This window comes from Sinohyriopsis cumingii, chromosome 3 (assembly GCF_028554795.1).
Source record: "Sinohyriopsis cumingii isolate HCF-2022 chromosome 3, ASM2855479v2, whole genome shotgun sequence".
Classification (NCBI taxonomy): Eukaryota; Metazoa; Mollusca; class Bivalvia; order Unionida; family Unionidae; genus Sinohyriopsis; species Sinohyriopsis cumingii.
In genome coordinates, this window is record NC_142963.1 from 138323233 (window position 1) to 138339740 (window position 16508).

The 16508-nt window shown below is 34.4% G+C and overlaps 1 protein-coding gene across 6 annotated transcripts in view; it reads right to left on the minus strand.

Moving 5' to 3' along the window:
• LOC149803945 (lysine-specific demethylase 5A-like) overlaps positions 1-16508 on the minus strand; it is a 103939-nt gene that overhangs the window by 63319 nt on the left and 24112 nt on the right. For 4 of the 6 annotated variants that reach the window (XM_089953756.1, XM_089953753.1, XM_089953755.1 and 1 more), the window contains 6 exons: positions 14230-14324; positions 10313-10471; positions 6990-7109; positions 6355-6528; positions 4746-4838; positions 2156-2244 (listed from right to left, as the gene is read on the minus strand). In XM_089953756.1, coding sequence (XP_089809882.1) covers positions 2156-2244; positions 4746-4838; positions 6355-6528; positions 6990-7109; positions 10313-10471; positions 14230-14324 — 730 coding nt within the window. The remainder of the gene's footprint in view (positions 1-2155; positions 2245-4745; positions 4839-6354; positions 6529-6989; positions 7110-10312; positions 10472-14229; positions 14325-16508) is intronic. The other 2 variants (XM_089953757.1, XM_089953754.1) reach the window with 1 other exon arrangement.

The window sequence follows — 16508 nt, forward strand, 5'->3', positions numbered from 1 at the left end:
TCTGGCTCATCAACATCATTTATCCAAAAGTGAAAGACCCCTATGAAGATTTGTCTACTTTTAGTTGTGGATTGGCACCATTTATAAAAAACCCTATATGTCAGGATGCTTCCAGTAAAGTTGGGTTAAATTCGATCAGCAGTTTTCAAATGAAGTTACTTTAAACATTTTTCTGTTTTGAGCATCTGTGGCCAGATCAGATCGCAGATTAGCACCAAAATTCTGTTACACAGTTTTTGGGAAGGAGTCATTCAAATGTTTTACTATTTAGAGTAATGGTGACATCTAGTGGAAGATCAGATCTCTATTCCAGGATGATTTTCACCAAATTTGGTTCAATTCAGTTGAGTGGCTTTCAAGAAGAGGTTGCTTAAAGGTTTTCCATTTTTAGTCACAGATAATGGATCAGTGTTAGCTGGATTACACTGAAAGCCATCTCTACCAAAATGCTTCCTATCAAATTTGGTCAAATTTTACTGGACCGTTTCTGACAAGCTGTTTCAAGGATTTTCTATTTTTCACGACAATAACCATCTTAATGTCAGATCTTTTGTAAACATTATAACGGTCATCATTCCTTCAGCAAATTCTACTTCCCAGTTATGGAAAAGTAGTTCTGGCTGATCTGCAACATGTGAACAAATATGATGTCAGGATGCTTTGGTAATATTGTATTCAACAGTTCTGTACAAGTTGTTTAAAAGTTTTTTTTTCTATTTTTAGTAATTGCAGCCATATCTGATGACAACTCAGCATCATAAGAACACATTTTAAAGTGCTCTGTGTCACATTGCTTTGTCAAATTTGACCAAGGCAACCATAATGAAGACTAGCACCATTTTTGTTTAAGACCAACAAGACAAGTCCTTGGGTGAAAACCACATGTCAATACCATCATCCATTCAGGTGAGTTGTACTAACAAGATTTTCAAGATGGTTATCATGGCAGCCATAATCGATGTAAGATGAGTGCTATTTTCATTCAGATGTAACTAGACACCATAACCATAATGACTTCCCACTTACAAGGCTAGTGAGAAAAAGATTTTCAACATTGTTTCTCCTAAACTGGGATGCAGGGGTCACAGGTTTGAACCCCAGTCGAGTCATACCCAAGACTTATAAAAACGGTACCATCAGCTGCCTTGGCAGGCACTCAGCATTAAGAGGTTAGTGTTAGGACTGGTCTGCTTGGTGTCAGGATAATGTGACTGGGTGGGAGATGATGCTACATGTCTGCGGCATGATGCCCCAGTGCTAGACATCACTATAAATGGACACACTGGAAACATTATAGCAATATGACTGAAAAATTGTTAGCAGCATTAGTACCATTTTTATGTCTTTGGTATGACTCAGCCGAAGTTCAAACACACAACCTCCTGCATCCATGACGTATGCTCTAACCATTTAGGCCACTGGAGCAGTCTCCTGGGAAAGGCAACTCTGCTCCTTCTCTTCAGCAAGATATCTCCAAAATATTCCACTAAAACCAACAACAACCAAAAGTCTCCAACAGACCCTGACTATGATATCAAACTCTTGATCAGTTGTTTTGCATTAGCCAATCTGAAATCAGAATTTTCAGCACAACCCAATTACAAGTGTGATAAGTATCTGTATTTTGGGTCCTGGCCATAAAGGATTTAAGTGTGATAAGTATCTGTAATCTTGAGTCCTGGCCATAAAGGATTTAAGTGTGATAAGTATCTGTAATCTTGAGTCCTGGCCATAAAGGATTTAAGTGTGATAAGTATCTGTAATCTTGAGTCCTGGCCACAAAGGATTTAAGTGTGATAAGTATCTGTAATCTTGAGTCCTGGCCATAAAGGATTTAAGTGTGATAAGTATCTGTAATCTTGAGTCCTGGCCATAAAGGATTTAAGTGTGATAAGTATCTGTAATCTTGAGTCCTGGCCATAAAGGATTTAAGTGTGATAAGTATCTGTAATCTTGAGTCCTGGCCACAAAGGATTTAAGTGTGATAAGTATCTGTAATCTTGAGTCCTGGCCATAAAGGATTTAAGTGTGATAAGTATCTGTAATCTTGAGTCCTGGCCACAAAGGATTTAAGTGTGATAAGTATCTGTAATTTTGGGTCCTGGCCATAAAGGATTTAAGTGTACATATAATTTTTACTTTCTGCCAAACTTACCAATGGAGATAGTTGATGGAATAACTCCAGTGATCCTCATTGTGCCAACAGAAGCTGGAGAAACACATGCCAACATAACACCAGGGAATCTGAAATAGACAGTAATTAAGACCCAAGCTACTATCATGGCTTACAATGGTAAATCAAGGTTTATTATTACACATTCATCACACACCACCAGTCTTGATCCCACCCTCCACACTGACCCTGACTGAGGAGGATATAAAATATATCATGTGTCCCCCTGCCAGAATTGTACATTTAAAGTTTGGTACAAACATATTCAAAACATGTATGCAACTACATTTTTACATATATCTAACCTTTGCCCCCATTCCAGGACCACCTGCAAGAGGTTAAAAAAACCCCCAAAAAACCAACCCCCTCTTGTAGATGGTTATCACATGAGCAAACTATGCACCAAGTTTGAGTAATCTCCAACCAGTGGTTAAGGAAATGTGGTTCCAGAGATTGAGATGGATGGATGGAAAGACAGAGGCCATCACAAAATCCCTTACTAAAATATTTGGATAACAATTGTATTATGAACAGTATATTATATTACTACCCTGTGTTTTAATAGTCCTCTATGTAGACACTAATTGGTTATGGTTGATTCTGGCTATTAGTGACCAATGTGTCTGACATTGACAACTGGTTAAGGTATGCAATTAAACTTATTTTGCAGAAACAAATCTATTCTTATCACACTTATTATGACATTGACCTTTGACATTTCTATCCAGAACTGATCTTTTCTTTTAACTACCCAAACATGTCATCCACAAAGTATGGTCAATCAACTTACTCTAGAATAAATGTTCTTTTGTCAAACCAATTTTTCTTTGAATCACATCATGACCTTTAACCCTCAAATCAATCAACCTTATCCTACTTTAAGCTCAAACCTCCATAAGCTCTGGTCAGGTTATGAGGTCTATAATGTAAACTAATTCAATTAATGACCTTGACCTTTAACTTTCTGACCCACAAATCAACAGGCTTTTTCTTACCCAAAGTGTAATCAACTAACACACTCGGAGTAAAAGACACCTGGACAAGAATTAGTTCTTTTGTGCTGATAACATTATTTCATTCTTCAGCTAGTGACCATGACCTCTGAACTTTGGACCCAACTAATAAATAGATTTCTTCCTTATCCCAAATGTAAGCCAGCTAAAAAGTGTGGTCCAGTTTTGTCCAGCATAACTAACGTTACTGTCCAGAAATCATTTATCTTCTTTCAGTAAGGGTTGCTGACCTTTGATCCTTTAACAACAAAATCAATAGGCTTTGTTTAATGAAATCAAAGCCATTAAAAGTATTGCAAAAGGCAGATGGTACAAAACCAAAGTTTTTGTGTACAAACATAAAAGGTAACCACTGTATGGTTGTACTGACAGGCATACAAATGTACATACAATTGTAAGAACAGATGGATAAGTGTATAACGTATGTGAGAATGTAAAAATCAGTAAGCATATAAAACAGATGACTTCTGCTTGCCAATTTTATTAAAAAAAAGATTGTACTCTGAATGCCATCTACTCTATTAAGTCCTATGATATATACAATTGGCCCAAAAGTGTGTGTGTGTGTGTGTGTCTGTACGATTTGAATTTTTAGCATAGCTTTAACAATTTTCAGTCATATCACCTTGCCAGTTGATCTATACCTTCTTACAAAATATATCTGGTAATAATGAATGGGCACCATGCCTTAAGCCTGGAAAGCAGAAATACCTCCAGGCCAAAAATTGTCACCTTTGCCAACTTTTAGCACATTACGTCCCAAAGAAAGCTAAATAAGGTTATTTCTAAGGTCACACTTCATAAGTTGTGAGAATGGAATGAAATTAAGAATAAATCGGGAATGGTAAATGTTACCAATAATGACTGTATGGTAAATGTTACCAATAAAATGTGTGGAGTGCAGTATCTTGGTATACTAGTATCTTTCTTAGTCTAGCATGGTGTCCTAAAATAGTTAGATGCCACAATGCTCAAGTTACTATTCATTTCAATACTATTCATTTCAAATCATTGAAAATACCATAAAATCTACGCAATATATAGGACTTAATATCTATACAAAAATGCACCAATGTTTTGTTCCACTATGACAGAAAGACTGATATGGCATACGGTAATGTTGAAACCAACAGACAGAATCAAGACATATTCATAAACTGTATCAAACAAGTCCTTTCCCTCAAACAACACATGCATGCAGATTTTTTGTAAATAACATATCACCTGTTTTAGGCTTTCCAAATATTTTTCTCTATACATAGTGAATGAAGCTGAAAACAAACTGGAATTTTCAGAGGCTCATCTCAATGCATCTAAGAACAATGACTCATTAATGTAAGTAAAAACACCTATACAGTTCCATACTGGATATTCAATACAGAAATATGGACTGAGCATCCCTATCAAACACAAAGTTAACCATGTAAGATTAAATTGTTTTTTATAAATGCCACAAAAAAGATGCTTCTGTTTTTTGGAAGATGCTGATTCAAATTTCAACACATGAAAATCAAATTATCAGTTAAAAAATTAACAGGTAAAGAAACATTTGAGACTACCTTCATTCCTGATATATCTGCATTAATATGGCACAATACAGACTGCTCCAAGACTGGCAGGTTGTTCAAATTCCATCCAGAATTGATGTACTCCTGTATATAAACAATACAACGACTATGAATACAATGAATCTGACTCATCAAAAGAGCCCCAAGCGGACCTCTGATCACTCACCTGGCTGACATCTGTCTAATAACTAAATGCAAGTATAGTTGGATAAGAAATGTGGGTCAGATGGACGCTTCTGTTTAAATTTCTTCCAATGCTATTGACTGTGTATATTATGAAAACGACTGTTTAAATTTCTTTCAATGCTACTGACTGTGTATATTAATTTTTCTCAGGTTTTATATTTTCTTCCATGGCTCATCAACATTGTTTGTTCAATCCTAAAAGGTACATATGGCGGAAAGATCCATGTCAAAGTTGCTCAAAATTCTGTTAAGTATTTCTTTTTAAATACAAAGCTGTACAATAAATGTTTTCTACTTTCAGCAGTGGCTTGGCATCATTTATACAAACTTGAAAACCATTTAAGCTTTCTTGAAAGTTTGGTTAAATTCTGTGGTGCAGTTTTTCAGAAATTTTATTTTTGTGTCTATTTTTAATAACAGTGGCCAACAATTGTTAAGATTATAGCCTTCATTGGCAAATGTTGCCAAATTCAGTGAGCCATTTTTTTTAATTTTTAAGAACTCCATTTTCTTTGACATTTGTAGTTATAGCAGTTGTATTTGACGGTGTATCATCACACATTGTACCAACCTGAAAGCCCTTTATACCAGGATGCTTGCTGACAAATTTGGTCAAATTCAATGGAGAAAAAATCCCCTTGAAACATTTTCGTTTTCTTTTTAGTAATGATGGCCACATCTGAACATAACTTCTTTTGAAGATTTTCTATTTTTATAAGTAACCTTATTTTAAAGCTACTCGGCATAATTTGTAAATCTGAAAGGTCTTCATGCCTGGATGCTTTCTGTCAAGAGTGGACAAATTATATTTAGTGATTTTGGTGAAGTTGTTTAGAAAGTTTTTTTTTTCTTCTTTTTTCAACGCTATGACTGCCACATTTGACGGCAGACAGCATCATCTAAAAGATCTTCCTACCAAAGTGTTTTCTGGAAAATACTATAAAATTGTGTTTAGCGGTTTTATAATATTGAGTAATGTCAGTCATATGTGATGGGAGGTATGTATAATTTGTAGAAATGTCAAAGTCCTTTATGGGAGGATGATATTGGCCCAGATGTGTCCAGTGGTTTTTGAGAAGTTAAAAAAAGTAAATTGCTGATGGATGCATGAAGCACAACAGAAACAGTGCCATACCATAATCTCACTTAGCACTCTAGCTATGAAAGCTAATATAAATGTTGATGTTGATACTGTATAAATTTTTCATCAGTTATTTACACACTATTCCTTAGTACCCTTAATTTCACTTTGTACTGGAAATTACTTAGTTCCACAACACTGGAAGATTTACTTCCAATAAAATGCTGCAACAATTCTGCCTTTGCAAGGCAACACGTCATATTTGTAATTCAATTTTCAAGCTTACATTTTCTGCAACTAAAACCATTTTTGCATTTTTATTTAACTGTGTACCTCATCTTCTGGAAATACCTCATCTTCTGGAAAGAGGTCTTGATTTTGTTTTGTAGGAAAGCCACTGCCATTTTCCGCAGCATGAATATCAGCCCCGTACTGGACACACACATCCTCCTCAATAGAATTGACTAGGCGCCAGAACTGTTTCTCTACAACTTCACAGGGAACCATCTATAAATGAATATCACATAATTCTAATGATGAGAACAGAAATTAAAATGTATGATTTTGTACCCATGAGTTTAAAAATTAAAATACATATATTTTGAATTTATTAAGTCACCAGTTAAGTTTTTTCATTAACAGAATTCATTAAAGACAGGAATGAATATATTTACACACAGAATGAATCATCACATTTTCATATCCAGAAATTTTAAAGGTCTAAGTTTTACAAACAGCTTCTATCATACAAATCTGCCTCCACCCACCACAACCCACATTACAAACAAGGCTAGAGAGGTGAATTCCCATTCTGTATGAAAATCCTGGAGAAATCACTGAACTAGCAGTTTTTACATATGTAACCGTAAATACCTCCTCTTTCCACTTAAAATATTAAATCAAAATAGATTCTTTCAAATCAAAGTTGAACTGCATTTTGCAGTAGAAAACAGTGTAAAGAAACCTACATGGACTGGCATTTTGAAGAAGTTGGCCTTGAATTCATCTGCCATCTCTCCAAAGCTTTGCAAAGTGAACTCTCGTTTGGATTGCTCAAAGCCATAGGGATCAAGTGGCTTGCTGCAGGCCTGCCAAAATATCAGGAAAATACCAATGATACAAGTGGACTACACAGAATGAAATAAAGTTTCTAGGAAAGGTCTATAAAAAATTAGCAGTATTGTGCCTTAAAAGTTAATTAGTTTAGCACTTGTCAATATCTATAGTAGATTATATTTCAGAACAACTTACATAACATGAAGTAAAATATACATATGTCAAACAGAACAACGCATCCATGGCACTCTGTGAGGATACAGTATGATTCTAAGCTGTACAACGAGTATTGAGTAACCATTTTCCTGCAATTCAGCTATTGGTTAGAGGCAGGGTGATGACCCTGGATAGGCACTCTAACTGCCTATCATCAGTGGAGCATCTAGATGGAACTTAAAATGGACTTTCTGCATGGTTCCCATGCTTTTCTAAAGATAAATTTCCAGGTCATTTCCAGGATGAAATTAATTTTTTCAAGGTTCACATATGACCATTACTGAATGGAATTAAAGAACATTTTAGATTATAAAATATGCATCTGCTAAATCTAAAGATGTTTCCCTTTCAAGACTCTCCAAAATATCTAAGAAAAGATCATGTACAAAAGCACAAAATGTATCACATGAAACAAGTTCTTATATATTTTATAAATGGGCATGTAAATTCATTTTACTTTACAGAATAAAAACTTTACTTTCCTGACCTGCACTATGTTGCTAAGTGGGAAGAACATAAAGAACATAAATTAGTATTGTTTCCTTTCAAACCTTTAATTCTAAAGCAATATATATATATATATATATATATATATATATATATATATATATATATATATATATATATATATATCTTATACAAGGTAAACATTTCCTATTACAGTATAAACACAAAAAGCAAAGAATTAGAATCTTGCCTTGTAACAAAGAGTTTAACCCTGAATTTATTTGTTCCAATAGAATCCCAAACAAGAGTTTTCAAACAACCTACACCTCATAAGATGATCTAGTTAAAAATGCATCATTTAAAAAACATTTTCAAAAGGATTGATTTAAATTTTGACAAAAGACCTTCAAAATTATATATTGTTGTCTGAACAAGGACTGAATTTTCTGTAAAATTAATTTGTCTTCTTGTAATACATTAAACCAGCCCTTAAAACCTGTACTGATATAAGGGCTTGTATTGGTTTTTAATATATAACACATGGGATGAGAATTTCTCATTTCAGCTCTGAGATTCGACATTTGGACTACAAATTTGGCTTCAAACGAATAGCAGTCCGTTTTCTAATCCGGATTTTCTCCGAATAGACCCACCCCATTTTTCACATTTGGACATTTATGTTTTGTGGTGTGGGGTCATTGCAATTGCATACCAAAAATTTGGAATTTGCCGCCACCATGCAGTAGCGGCATACTGTAGTTGCTTACCAGCGGGCCTAGCAAATTTAAACCTATGCTATATCAACTCATACCTGCATGAAAACAATAAGAAAATGATTTATTTTCTCAGAAATGGCAAGTATTATAATCATTATATCTTTAATTCACTGACAGACTAGACGAATTTACGGCATAGGTGAAACCTGACCCAGTACTCGCCATTTACTAGTCACATGACTTCATAAATCTCAAACGATGCCATCGGAAGTTCAATAGTCATGTGATATCAACAACACACTCCTTTTTAATGTTGTTGTACAGAAATTCAATTATATTAAATGAAAGTCAGATACCTTTTGTAAAAACCAGAAAGAACTGGCCAATCTGATTCATCAAGCAGAGAACACATGTCAATGTGGTAATCACGTGATACAACAAAACTCCAGAAGTTGTTCTCGGAGTAAATATGAGAATTTTTTGTTCTTTCATCCAGTATACGACTTTCATTTAAATTTTTTTTCTCTCTCTACATTTGAAAATGTGGGTTGTGAATCTGATGCGACTAATAATGCAAATACCAGGTCACATTTCATCAATGCTGCAGTTTTATCTTGTTTTTCAGCAGATTAAAGACAATGATTTTAATACTCGCAATTTCTGAGGAAATAAGTAATTTTCAGATAGATTTCATGCATGTATGACTCGATTTATGTTTGCTAGGATATCTGGTAAGCAGCTATGTTATTTAAGTTGCATTATTCAACGTACTCTTATTTAAGTGGCATTATTCAAAGTACTCTTGTTTAAGTGGCATTATTCAAAGTACTCTTATTTAAGTGGCATTATTCAAAGTACTCTTATTTAAGTGGCATTATTCAAAGTACTCTTATTTAAGTGGCATTATTCAAAGTACTCTTGTTTAAGTGGCATTATTCAAAGTACTCTTATTTAAGTGGCATTATTCAAAGTACTCCTGTTTAAGTGGCATTATTCAAAGTACTCTTATTTAAGTGGCATTATTCAAAGTACTCTTGTTTAAGTGGCATTATTCAAAGTACTCTTATTTAAGTGGCATTATTCAAAGTACTCTTATTTAAGTGGCATTATTCAAAGTACTCTTGTTTAAGTGGCATTATTCAAAGTACTCTTATTTAAGTGGCATTATTCAAAGTACTCTTGTTTAAGTGGCATTATTCAAAGTACTCTTATTTAAGTGGCATTATTCAAAGTACTCTTGTTTAAGTGGCATTAAAGTACTCTTAAGTGGCATTATTCAAAGTACTCTTGTTTAAGTGCCATTATTCAAAGTACTCATCAGAAATATCCACAAACAGGGTTTAATACAAATCCATTCAAACATGTGTGTAATCATGCTCACAAGTGAATACAGATAAGGAAACAAGTTCCTGGAAGGGGCTAACACTCTAGAGATGACAAGATTTTCAAGGCTGATGTGTGGTGGCTATATTGGATTCATTCAAGAGCAATTCTTCTGGTGAAAAGCCCACATTGATACAGGAGTATTGCAATAAGATGATCAAGATGGCTGCCATGGTAATCACAGTGGATATCAGATCTACACCATTTTTATGTATGATATGACCATTCATTCAGGAGGAGTAACAATAAGATTTTCAAGATGGCCACTACGTTGGCCAATGTAAGCCATATTGGGTGTGTTGACAGCATCATTTTCATCTAGGATCAACTAGACCAAGGGAAGAATATGTGTGTAAAGTTTCATGGCAATACTACTAGTAATGTCTGTATACATTTCAAACCAACATAATTTTTCTCTATTAGATTCCACACAAATCTGAATAATGTAGAAAAGCCATTTTGTTTCTACGTACCTGTAAGACACATTTGGGACACCTCCAGTCCCCCTTTGGAACCTCTGCCAGAGGTGGAAGGAGGCAGTACGTATGGAAAGCATCATCACAGCCATCGCACAACAGCATAAACTCCTCCCCATCTCCACGGCCACACACATGGCAGTAGTACATGTCAACCTGCAGATTGTTTAAAATAAAGATAAATGTATATGAAAAATAGGTAAAAGCTCTATTAACCTGTGAACCTCACTCTCGATTCTTGACAACTTCTTCTGCTCTAAAAAAATTCATTCCATTTACTGCTTGAAATAGGAAATAGAATCATTTGTTAATATGACGAATTACAGATTACTGTCTATAGCATTTAATGCAAAATAATACAGAGCTACATTTTTCTTGCATGTTTTTCTTCACCGTAGAAATATACATGAAAGAAGCTTACTAGTACAATATGATGACATTTAACAACAGCAAATATCTGAATTTAGCCTGAAAAATTAAAAATCGGAAACATGCTTTTTGATCCAGAATCAAATAACTTCTGCATTCTCAAGATATGGAATATATTTCCAGCAACCAATTTTGTGTAACTGTCTCCGTTTGTTTATGGAATACTTCACAACTAATTGCAACCATTAAATTTCACCAATGTCTTCCTTTTCCACATTCCACAAAGACAGAGCATGATTGTGCGTCTGATTAAGATTTTTAATGTAGCTTTAAAAAAAAAATCAGTCATACTGCTACGATGTCTACGGTGTGGCAGTTTATAGTGATGTCTAGCTCTGGGGCATCAAGCTGCAGACACATTGCATGATGTCACATTATCCTCTCACCAGGCAGACCAGTCCTAACACTCAAGTCTTAATGCTGAGTGCCAAGCGAGGCAGCTGTTAGTACCATTTTTGTAAGTCTTTGGTATGACTCAGCCGGGTTTCGAACCGACGACCTCACACTTCTGAGTCAGATGCTTTAACCACTAGGACTCCAAAGCGGTCCAGAGAGCAATTAGATTTACAATAGTTTTCAACTGAAACAACAACAGTATCTACTTGTGATTTGATATCATCATTTATAACAAAGTTTAAAATGTCACTAAAGGACATGGTTTGATTAGAACCATTAACAATTAATAAAAGTGCTTTTAACAGTATTTGTTATGGCTATGCCATATCCACTTTATATCAACAGTAACATATGTGCATATGACACCATGAAATAGTGTGAAATTAACATTTAATTTTGTTCCTAAATGAGCAGGTGTTCAATCAAAAACTAATTTTGGGGGCAAAATTTCAGCCGCTCTCAAGTCTTCATAAACTAACAGCATAACTGAGAACATATTTAATTTTTCTGACAGACAATACCTTTTGTAACCATCTAACACATAACCAAATCTTATACATGTTTTCGTTTGCACTCTCTGCTAATGAGCAGAAAAATGAAGACAAAATGTGTAACTTTGATCTTGTGTCATTTTTGTCATCATATAATTTTAGGGTGTCACTTCACAGTAACACAAAATGCCATTTTTCTCTTTCTATACCTGGTTGCTTTTTTTTAGGCATTCTTAAGCACAAATCATAATATGAATATATAGCTTAATACAGAGAAGTTGTATTGAGAAACGATTTTCACAGCTGTAGAAATAAAATGAAGCAGCCAATGATGCAATTTTGAACTAAAATGGTCTTTTAAAAAGGAATGGCGGTAACAAATACAATATCCATGTATTTTTTATTATTTCATCAGATTAAGTTATCAATTATAGTTAGTTTTCTATGATTTAAACTATATTGGCATTCAGGCAAACAGGATCATAACACATATAATGTGAATCACACCTATACATTAAAAAAATGCAATATTTATTGGCATCCTCATTCAATTTCATTATCATCTGAAGACAGAATTTAAAATTGACCTCAATAGGCTACTGGCATCTTCTAACAAAAATTGTTGCAGCAATTTTCAAAGAAATATTTACTAAAGAAATGGATTACTGTACAATTTACTTTTAGTGCAGTTATGTGTACAGATTATTTTTTTTAAACACAAAAATAAAATAAAAAGATAATCAAAGCTTTGATTTATTACTCTATGGAACCTCACCAGGCTATTAAATTGTTTATATAAAGTAAATTGTCAACACTTGGTGTATGGAGATCAATGTAAATGTAAGATGGATGCCTTGTTAGTAATAATGTATTCAAACAGCAGCTGTTCAAGTCCATTTGTATTTTTTTTCCTCAAAATTTTATTTTCTTTAAAAATAAATTAGTTTCTATTTATTTTGCTCTATCTAATTTGTGTGTATTCTGTTCATACCATTTCTTTATTTCTAACTCCATTTGTCACATGTTTCTGACGAATAACTCAAACTGCTATCTTTCCAAACGTCTGAATAAAGAGTTTAGAAATAGCTCTTGAAGTACATTTAAAATTTCAACTGGTTGCCAGGACATTACTATTTTCAAAAAATGACATTATAGACTTCATCATGCCAAGCACGTGAAGCTAAATGCCTTTTCCAATCAGAAAGAGACACAGCCAACACGGGCTGTGGCTTGGGAAGGTATTGCATATGCAACCCTTAGATTATGGATATGACATTCTATCAACTGAGCAACTGCGTTTCCTCTCCCCTCCCTTTTCCAAAGAAAAACTGGGTCCCTGAGTCATAAATGGGTGGCACGTGTCTCATATAAATTGAATTTAAAAAGATTACATTTGTCATTTTTAAAAGGTCTCATTTCATCTACAGAAAATATATAGCTATACAAACCTTAATAACAGGATTGTTGCATGAGACTAGTGCATATCAATTTTAGGTCACAATGCCTTGTCTGCTGTAGCTGTTATGAGGGAATGTGTTAACAAGATTATGATACCCTTAGTCATTGTAAAGCATAAACATAAGCACAACTTGTAAAATGAAAATAGGCGTGTGAAGTAATCAACCATATTTAACCTAAATATATTCATCATTTAAACAATGTTTCAAAAGAAATATACATATTTATATATAGTATCATTGACTATTTAGCACACTGTATGCAAATGCAGAATGTTAGATGTATCTCTTTTAGCAGTTAGCTACATACAGGTATGTTAGGTATACTGTCCATAATCCATGGATATATGTTCCATGCCAGAGACATAAACCATTGGCTTTTTTAAAATAGATTTTCTTTATTAAAAGCACCTGAGATAGAACTAAATACATAGTTTGGGAAGAGAGTGGGACTATATGAGTTTCATAAGAATCGGACTGGGGGCTAAATTTGTCTCTTATCGAAACCCGTCTTTTAATGCAAGATAAAATTCCTTGATCTTGCAACAAAATGTTTCATGCATCAAATAGTTAACATTTTCTACTTCTGAACATTCTAACGGATGGAAATTTATAATTCATCAGGTCATGTAGGTGTTCAACACCAAATATTGGTGGTCATTCTTTTAGAACTTTATACGACATACCTTTAAATCACAATCATTCACTTCTTTGAGAAGAAAGATCACTATTTACTTGCCCCAAGAAATACATATGGCAGAATAAAAGTACACAGACATTTTGGACAAGATCAACCTAAAGTTGTGATCAAGTACAATCCGGATTCACTATCATGCGCTGTGATGTCCAAATGAAAACTATGCATGCTGATAAACATATTCATAATACCCTGTATTATAAAGATTAGACTCTACATTCTCTTGACTTAACCTAGTTTAGTACCTCGCCACCTCCGTAAAATTCCATAGTTTTTTTTATGACAGTTCAGGTGCAAAACATTCAAAACTAGGGACTGAATAGACTCGAGTTAAACAAAATTAGTATTAAATTATAAAACAACAATTTATATTTAATTTGAGATGAGTAAATGCACATACATGCCCTATATGACTATTAGCATAAAAGTTGATAAGAATCTTACATAAGAGTATGGCACCGGAGTCTTTTCACGAGTCTTCATGCGTTCACATGATTCCTTCTTTTCCACTGGAATTTCTTTTATATCTGGCTTCTCGTCTGAAAAAAATTTCATTCACCAAATTACTCAATGTTTTCTACATCTAATGCTTATTATTTCCACACTACTTCACCCAAGGGTGTACCATGATAAACATTACTGGATGGTCCAGTGTCACTAGCCATCAAGGATGTACCATGATAACCATTACTGGATGGTCCAATGTCACTAGCCATCAAGGGTGTACCATGATAACCATTACTGGATGGTCCAATGTCACTAGCCATCAAGGATGTACCATGATAACCATTACTGGATGGTGCAATGCTAGAATCAGACTATGTACCTTTTCAGAAGCCAGGTAACTAATACAGGACGGTCCAATACTACAATCAGAAGCCAGGTAACTAATACAGGAAGGCCCAATACTACACTCGGAAGCCAGGTAACTAATACAGGTAGGTCCAATACTACAATCGGAAGCCAGGTAACTAATACAGGAAGGCCCAATACTACAATCGGAAGCCAGGTAACTAATACAGGTAGGTCCAATACTACAACCAGAAGCCAGGTAACTAATACAGGAAGATGCATCATTTCAGTCATTAATGTGACCAATACAGGATGGTCCAATGCTGCAATCTGAATATTCACCATTTTAGTTACCATAGTCACAATATAGGATGGTCCAGTGCCACTAGCCATCAAGGTAACCAATACAAGATGGTTCAATACAACAATCTGAATATGTACTATTTCAGTCAACACAGTAAACAATAGTGGACGGTCAAACAACACAAATGAATATGCACCATTTTAGCAGCACATGTAACCAACACAGGATGGTCCAATGCTAAAATCGGAACACGTACCATTTCAGTCACAATTTCTGTATGCTAACCAATGAATCACAACAATGACTTTACCCTCGAAGTCACATCTAATCACATGCAGGGGGACACAACAGACCTTTTCTAAATCCTCAAAGCAGCAGGGATTTAATAAAGCCAAAATCTTAGCTTCAAGATGACTATTCCTATGTATAGCCAAAATGAATCAAGAGGTTTATGAAATATAAGCAAACAATGGCATGAGATTGCTCCTGGCTAAAAACTGCCAAATGCAACACAATTTGCTAAAGAATCTGATAACTAGGATGTTTTCTGCAGAAATTATTCCAATTTGTTGATGTGTATGTTATGAAACAATAATTTCAAGTTCCTTGAGTTCTGTAATCCGTTGGCATATCTGCTTCATTTGACAGATTTAATTGGTCTCAATGCCAGCATGCTTTCTCTTAAGCTTCATTTGACAGATACTGATAGGTGTTGATGGCATTATTCTGGCATACTAGTAACTTAGCCTCATGCTTATACGAAATCACAGACACCACATACAAAGACAAGGAATCTGTGTCACGATACCAACTGTATCATCACCTGTGTATTGCAATATGTACTGATGCATTTTATTGAGAGTCACCAAAGTATTGTAATGGATGCAGTTCTTACCATGAAGAATTATGTGCTTTATAAGGAAAGAGAGGCAACTTTATCTTTACTTTTGCATGAATTTTGAATTAATGCACATCAGCATAATTTATATGAAAAGAATGTTATCACTTTATCGACTTCATTGATTTCCTACGATTACTGAGTGAGAGGTGTATTGTGCAACATATTTTTGTTTATAAAGTAGTGCTTTATTTTGAATCCATGTTGGAGGAAAAGCAAGACACAGCAACAGAGCTCTTACATGGATTCAAAAATAAAAAACCTGGTCTTACAAAATTAAAATATGTTACAGAATACAATGATGCCATATTGGACATCAGATTAACACCAGTTTCATTTTGGACCAACCAATTAGACACAATTAAGTCTTTTGATGAAAACCACATATTGAAATAATTATCAAATTCAGGAGTACTGATAACAATAACTTCAAGATGGTCACTATCATAATGGATATCAGATAGGCACTATTTTCATTTAGGACAAATCAGATATCCTAAGAAGTCTTCTGGTAAAACCCCATGGAAACATGACTTTCCATTCATAAGCTGAAAAAAGATTTACAAGACAACCACTGTGGTGGCAATATTGGACATCATATAGCACCATTTTCATGTAGGACCAACTAGATATAAAAAAATCCTTTACTTAAAACCTCATGTTTATATAACCATCCATTTAGGGGGCGCTCACCAGATAATATGTACTTTTGAGAGAGTGACGTATGTA